The sequence below is a fragment of the Orbicella faveolata genome, unplaced genomic scaffold, assembly GCF_042242905.1.
Source record: "Orbicella faveolata isolate gen_17 unplaced genomic scaffold, um_ofav_v1 contig_15, whole genome shotgun sequence".
NCBI classification, from domain to species: domain Eukaryota; kingdom Metazoa; phylum Cnidaria; class Anthozoa; order Scleractinia; family Merulinidae; genus Orbicella; species Orbicella faveolata.
The window spans coordinates 4,779,210-4,786,961 of NW_028301542.1; the positions used below are offsets into that span (position 1 = coordinate 4,779,210).

At 39.0% G+C, this 7,752-nt stretch overlaps 1 protein-coding gene across 1 annotated transcript; it reads left to right on the top strand.

Moving 5' to 3' along the window:
- Positions 1-2,670: 2,670 nt before the first annotated feature.
- On the top strand, positions 2,671-7,553 carry LOC110063460 (QRFP-like peptide receptor). Its single transcript, XM_020770441.2, has one exon. The coding sequence runs from the start codon at positions 5,601-5,603 to the stop codon at positions 6,645-6,647; it is 1,047 nt and encodes a 348-aa protein (XP_020626100.2). The 5' UTR covers positions 2,671-5,600; the 3' UTR covers positions 6,648-7,553.
- Positions 7,554-7,752: the final 199 nt, after the last annotated feature.

Sequence of the window (7,752 nt, forward strand, 5' to 3'; positions counted from 1 at the left end):
GCTAGAAGTTCCAACAAGTGATTTCGGGTTAATTTCTTTAGAGATCGGAAACAAAAGGGCAACCAATCTAGACATTACTACAGTAGAAATAAGTGATAAAAATTTCAGGCCTTTCCTATAAAACGCAAGGGAACCAGCACCACGAAAAGGGTTTATACAACCTTGCCGCATATTACGTTATCGGGGATAGGGATATGTTGGCTATACAATTGAATGTGTGACTCATTGCATTGGTGAATGACCATGAAAGGTATACTGGGAAAAGCTTTACATGCAAGAACCTTGCTTGTATGCTTTCCTACATACCAGAAAGGCATCCAAAAGGAGCGTTGTTCATTAATAGTGCGAGCGTTTACAGATTGATCATACCGTTTGTCAAACAACTACCCAAAGGCTCTAGAAGAAACTAAGGCTCAAATTTAATCATGAATATCCTCAAAAACAACGGGAATGGGATGGACGCAATTGATTACATTAAAAGACAAAGGCAGCAACCAGAAGGTACTGCGATTAGTAACGCAAAATAAGATGCACCACGCCTGTAAGTCACGCGCAACTCAGGACCGCTCATATAGTTTTCTTTTGCGTACATCTCATGAACATCTTAGGAAATTGTTTTTGTATGGTTGGCCTGCCATTTCATCTCTGTTTTTATTTAAATTGTTCTTATTGAGAGGATTTTGCAGAGTTTTATTTAATCCAGGTGTCTAGGGAGGAATTCCCAGTAAGGGTTTGGTTAAGATGTAAAAGGGAGCAGCTGAATAAATGCTAACGCCCCCTTTTCCTCTTAAAAAATTTACATAAGTCATACGTTATTAGTGTTACTCGCTAAAGGCTATACTAAGAAACCATCTCCTTTTCTATGGGTTTTAGTGTTATTTTTAGGTAACTTTATTTTATTAGTCTCGATTATTTTGAATTTTTCGAGTAGCTCAAAAAGCGCAGTCGTTTAGCTCCAACGCACAGTCGCACTTGTATACTACACTGCACTGCACCGCACTACGCTACACTACGCCACGTGTATCAGGTGTATATGTCTTTGTTCGGCTCATCAAAAAGCTCGCCTTATTAATCACTCAGATATTTTGCCCGATAAATGAGGTAGGTTATTGTATTTTATGGCGTAGAAGTGCGCGCATGAATCAGTTGATGGGCCCTTAAACTTACCACTGCTAACAAGCAAGGCGAGTGGGTTCAACATTTTTAGTTAACAGTATGCCTGTCCAGATTGTTCTAGTAAATTGCAGCTAACTTGTTCCTACCAAAAGGAAACTTATATAAGATAATCGCAGTTACTGAAAATACATTTCTGCTAAATCTGAAAAGTTGTTTTCAAAATTAAGTTTCTCTATGCAGAGAAAAAGTGTCACGTATTTGATTGTTTGCTACGAAGTTTTTTCACATTCCCAAAGGTTGCAATAAGTTGCCAGGCACAATCTTAAATAGGCCCATTGAAGAAGGCGATCAGGGGTTATCGCGGACTACACCTCTCCCTGGCTGTCTGTACCTCGATTTGTTATAAAATTCTTGTATGGCAAGTTATTTGCAACAAGTGTATCTTGTTCACATTCGGTTGAGTTAATAGAGAGGTTAAGCATGATGTTTACGGCAAACAGCAAAAATGGAACTTTTGCCGCCTGTCTTCAGCTGTCCGTACAGTAGAGAGTGAAAATATTTGTATTTGCAGTGAATAAAAGAAGACATTTTTCTATTTTTTGTGTGATTTATTTAAGGATTAGAAGAAAAGAATAAAAAATCAGCGGTAATCTTTGCCATTTGCCGTCTGCCATAACCGCTATGCTTAAACTCTGTAATGTTTAAGACACGTTCGGTTCCAATGAGTAAATATTAAAGACAGAGATAATAGAATGTTTTTCAATACCTTTTCAGCACGAAACTTTGGTAATTACAGCAGCCAATGGTAGTTTACTTGAATTATTCTTAACATACATTGGTGGCGCGATATTTCCAAAATCGTGTCATCTTTACAAGCCAAAAACTCACACTTTTCTAGCCGAGGCTTTAAGGGAATACCTCAAGAGGAAATGTATGGCACTTCATGTACGTTACATCTATTGCCCCTCTTTTCACGGTATGTCTTGCCAACAATTTGACTTGAGAAAGCGCAATCACATTTATTGCTACAAAGATTGTAGACTTCAACTTTAGTTGTATTCAGCAAGCTGGGATAGCCAAAACGCCCGACTTTGAAAATTTCCAGTTATTTTCTTTAAACAGAGTGCAGAATATGGGCAACTAAACAAGCCTGCAAGTTTATCACATCCCATCAGCATCAATAAGCTATTTATTTTGTTGTAGTTGATTTCCTATGAAATAAATATGTTAGTTCCAGTTATGTTAACAAGAGTAACTAAATTGCACCTTGTTCTTTGAAAATTTCTGAGCAGCACAGGGAGTAATAAAATTAATTAAAATTTTAAAATGTGTGCTTCAGCTTCAATTTGAACTACTTGGAAATTCTCGTTCATTATTAATCAAAAAAGGAAATGAATAAAGTGAGATAAGTGTACTTAAGGTTATCACAGTTTATCATGTGGATAACCTGATTTCTCAAGTCTTATTTTCACTAGCAACGCAAGCAGAAGCGTATGCACAAGTGCAAGCACAAGCGTAAACACAGGCGCAAACACAAGGGTATGCAAAAGCACAAGCGCAGGCACAAGCACAAACGCATGCACAAGCACAAGCGCATGCACAAGCACACGCGCAAGCACAAGCGTAAACACAAGCGAATGCACAAGCACAAGCGCAGGCACAAGCGCAAACACAAACGCATGTACAAGCACAAACGCAGGAACAAGCGCAAACACAAGCGCATGCACAAGCACAAGTGCACGCGCAAGCGTAAACACAAGTGTAAACACAAGCGCATGCACAAGCACAAACGCAGGCACAAGCGCAAGCACAAGCACAAACACAAGCGTATGCACAAGCACAAGTGCACGCGCAAGCGTAAACACAAGTGCAAACACAAGCGCATGCACAAGCACAAACGCAGGCACAAGCGCAAGCACAAGCACACAAACACAAGCGCATGCACAAGCGCAAACACAAGCGAAAGCACCAGCGCAACCATAAGCGCGACCACAAGCGCATGCACAAGTGCAAGTACAAGCGTAAACACAAGCGCATGCACATCCACAAGCATAAGCACAAGCGCATGCACATCCACAAGCACAAGCACAAGCGCAAACACAAGCGCATGCACAAGCACAAGAACAAGAGCATGGAGAAGCACAAGTGCAGCCACAAGCACAAGCGGAGGCACAAGTGCATGAACAAGCACAAGCACAAGCGCAAGCACAGTAATTCTTACTTTACAGTGAAAACGGCCTTGACGCGGGCAAAAGCACAAACGCAGGCTACAAGCACAAGGATCAAAATGTTTCCTTTTTCTTGCGCTTGCGCTTATGCTTATGCTGCAACAAGTGAAAATGAAGTATCGCTCAGTAATAACACAAACACAAGGATATTTACCACACCTGGTTATGTTTGGCCAATGAAAATACTGGATCCAGATCACCTCGCGCCTAAACAGTTTGGAAGGTTCGGGTGATTTTGCTTGTGTATGTGTTTGGGTCAAATTGCGTTTTCACTTGGGTCATCCCTGTTGCTTGAGTTTGTGTTTGCGCTTGTGCTAGCGTCGCTAGTAAAACCAGGCTTTAAAAACGGGAACAAAAGAATAAAAAATGCTTAAAAATGCTCACAATTACAAAAGTGCCAGTTTGTTACAAAAGTGCCCTATATTGTTACAAAAGTGCCCTATTGTTACAAAAGTGCCCTATCAAGAGTTACAAAAGTGCCCCAATGACGTTACAAAAGTGCCCTAGGTTACAAAAGTTCCCTACCTTCGTTACAAAAGTTCCCTATCGGGTTACAAAAGTTCCCTTTTGTGGTTACAAAAGTGCCCGTTCTTATGGCTCTCTCTCTCTCTCTCTCTCTCTCTCTCTCTCTTTCTCTCTCTCTCTCTCTCTCTGTTCTTTCCCTGACTTCCTTTGTCTGGACAAGTTAAAACGTGATTTATTATGTAATCAGTCATTAGCTCAGGCGTGGTCACGTGATCTTAAAAGCACTGGGCGCTTTGCATTCAACCAAAAATTCCAGTTTGCATTTCCTGAAATTTCCAGTGGCGAACGAAACAGCATTTTCTACAATTTTCGGAAATAAAGACCAGCTCGCGAGGTATACCAAATTTTACAAAGTTTCTTTCCGGGAATTTCTATTTCATTTGATTTTAATCCCAGAATTTCTGGTTGGCGTTTCGGAAATTTAACAATGTTCGGAGTTTTCCGGAAAATTCCCTTGGCAATTGTCCCCGTTTCGAAAGTGCAGTAATTGTTGATCAAATGAAAGGCGCCCACTGTTTTGTTGTTTATTTATTTTAATAATAGGGCCATTTATACAGAAAAATAATCCACGGCTTACACAAGCCGAGGATTATATTTCTCGTATAAATGGCCCTAATGGTGAAGTGTTAGTTGTTTTGCGCTACGTGGGTTGAGATTTCCGGGCCGTTAGTACACTCTTAATAGCGGCGGGAAAGCATTTAATTGCATTAAGCCACCTCTTAATAGACTAGCTCATCTGTAGAGCTATAGCGCATTATTGAGAAGACCGGCAACAAAGATAATGTTTCTGTCAAGCCAAGTTCCGGTAGAAAATGGTCCTATAAAATATTAATCTCACGTTTACGTTTTATGCCAGAGAAACCACTGTAAAAGAGTAGCTTAACTTAGCTTAGTCGTGCCACACCTTTCTCAGACCAGTATTGTAGTAAAAAAAAAATCCTTCGTAAAACTGAGGCAGATCGTTAATATTTATGGTTTACCATTGCATTTGGTAAAAAAGGAAAAAAAACTTCTCTTTTTGTTGAAGTGGCCTCATCAGAATTAACTAATTAAGGAGTTGTCAATGGAGAAATGTTAGCAAAAAGTCTCGAAATGTCATTGATTTGTCTTTATAGCATTTACGGCGATATTTGTGTGAGGTAACAATTTAATCCATTCGGATTCTTAAGCAAAGATAACAGAAACGTTCAGGGAACGAAATCTTATTATTACCTTAGTTTTGCGTGCAGCTGTTATCCTTGCGCAAATCGTCCCTGGCCTTTTTCATATTCAAATTGGCATTCTGATCACCTCAGAAGCAACCCATTAAACATCCCAATCAAGGAAGTTTGCGGAGTTTAAAGCCTTTCAAACAGATTTCCTACAAAAACTATCTGTTGGTTGCCTGTGATAGCAGTATATTCATGCATGCTTTTGTTCGATGAAAATAAAATATACATATTATTCAAACTCAATTTACTCCTTTTTTCATTAACGTGAAATGTCGACTTAGATTCAGTGTAAGTGGAATTTCATTTTAAAGCGCAGAACTTTGACTATTGGGAGCGAAACATGAAACCACCTTGTTTAATTGTCTAATAGCCTCAGGCGGTCCCATAATGTGGTTTTTTCGTTTACATTAGACTGAAGATAAAGTGATTCACAAGGACCAGATTCAGTTAGCTCAGAACCGCTTGCTGACATCTCTTGGTTTCGCGTAATCCGCCAACTGATTTCGAAGAGTATCTTAAAATGAGCTCACTGCTTAATTGTACACAAAATAATACGGACCCATTCTTGAATATTAGCGTGGAGAACTGTGAACTGTTCGCTGAAAGTTCGACGTCTGTAAAATGGCTTAAAACCTTTGCTTATTCTGTAATCTTGCTATTCTCACTTTTTGGAAACTTAGCTGTGATTCTCATTGTTTGGAAAAACGAACGTATGCGGACAACTACGAATCTCTTGATCGCCAACATGGCCGCTTCGGATTTACTGATCTCTGTGTTTGCTGTCCCACGCGAACTCACGGAAACTTTTGGTGGTGAACGAAGATGGCTCATAGACGGAGTTTTGGGTTTGGTATCGTGTAAGCTTGTCTACGTGTTTCAAGATATATCAACTGCGGTGTCCATACAGAGTTTGGTGATTATTGCCATCGATAGGTACCGAGGGGTGGTGTACCCATTTCACCTCCCACTTATCACATCAAAAGTCTGCAAGGCTGTAATTCCCATCATCTGGATTATTGCTGTAGGTCTACACAGCCCGTATTTCTACACTCTACGACTGTTGGTGCAAGATAACAAGTCGTATTGCGAGTTCAACTGGGCGCCAAAGTTTGACAACAGAGAAACTCAAGAAAAATACTTTGTCTTCATTTCAATAATTTTAATTTTCCTTCCTCTGTGTGTCATTCTCACGTTATATACTCGCATTGTTTTAGAGCTAAAGAAAAGGAATAATATCAACAGCACGGTATCAGAACTTAGACGTCAAAGGCAAAAAGAAGATATCGCAATCGTTAAAAAGATTCTCGCCATAGTTTTTCTTTTCATTGTTTGCATCGTGCCAGTTACCATAATGGCGCTTTTATTATATTTTGTATGGAATTGGACGCTTCCATGTGGAATGGATAAATTATATGTAGCTGCAAAATATGTTTTCTATTCCAACGCCTCTTTAAACCCTTGCGTTTATTTTACTTTAAACAAAAAGTATCGCCAGGGATTAAAAGATTTAACAAGATGCTTATCAGATTCCGCGCGGGAACGAGAGTTAGAAATAGCACTGCAATAAGCATGTTACCACAGTATTATTAACAAATAAAAGTGATCAATTTGAGAGTTAGAGTGTGATCCAGAAAATGCCAAAAAAAGCCACAAAAGAATATAATAAATAGTGAAGTTGAAAGGTGTTTTCTAGATTCGAAAAAGAAAGCATACTAAATTGTGTCAATTCGCTTATATCAAGTAGCTTAAATTGTATGTAAAATGTGCAGACGACAATTACAAAAGACGTTCAAAAGGGCATGTAGAAAAAAACTTAGCTGATAATGGGTTCGTCGTTCGACAAAAATGGAAATAAATGATAAAAAAATATATTGACATGTGGTTGCCTTGTCTTTTCCTGATCGAAGAACGAATCACAAAGAAGAGGAGTGAAATATGAATTTGAATTTCGTTCAGTATTCGTTCCATGCAATAAAATTACGCCTGGACAAATATTTACTGCCCGAAGCTACAATCCCTGAGCCAATTAGGGTAGTCGGGATTTCACGGTAAAAAGATATGTACGCGAGATAAGGCATGAGAACATTCATATTTGATTTTAAATAAGAGCGATAAAAGGGCTTAAAAGCAATTGACTTTGATCACTTTGGTGCTAGATTGCTCAACTCGGCTCCTTTCAGTTATGCCCTTGGATTTGTTGTATCAAGCACTCCGATACAAAACTAAGGAAATGCGATGCGCTAGGTATTAGAAAGTATCAGATTAGCCAGGATAAGATCAAGAGATGCAAAAAAATGATACAAAAATATCCGGTTCCGTTTGATGATAGATCAGTTGAAAAACCTAAATTATTCCTTGGCTTTGAAGTCTTCGACCTCCATGGCGGTTATCGCAATCTGTGATCTGATTAAAGATTTTGATGAAGATGGTTTTGAAGAGGCTTTCAGCATTCTATCAATAAAAAAAATAAGAACTTTGGCCTCCGGTGGCGCAATCTGCATAATGACATTTTCGAAACATTTCGGAAAATACTTTTCTGCACCTCAAGATGTTGGACTTTGTTGTAGGACTAGAAAGTAATTTAAAAATACGAAGCAATACAGCGTGCATTTATTTTATTCTTGAAAATTTCAACCTAGAAATGGCAAATGCTGTTCTTAAGAGAGTAGAAA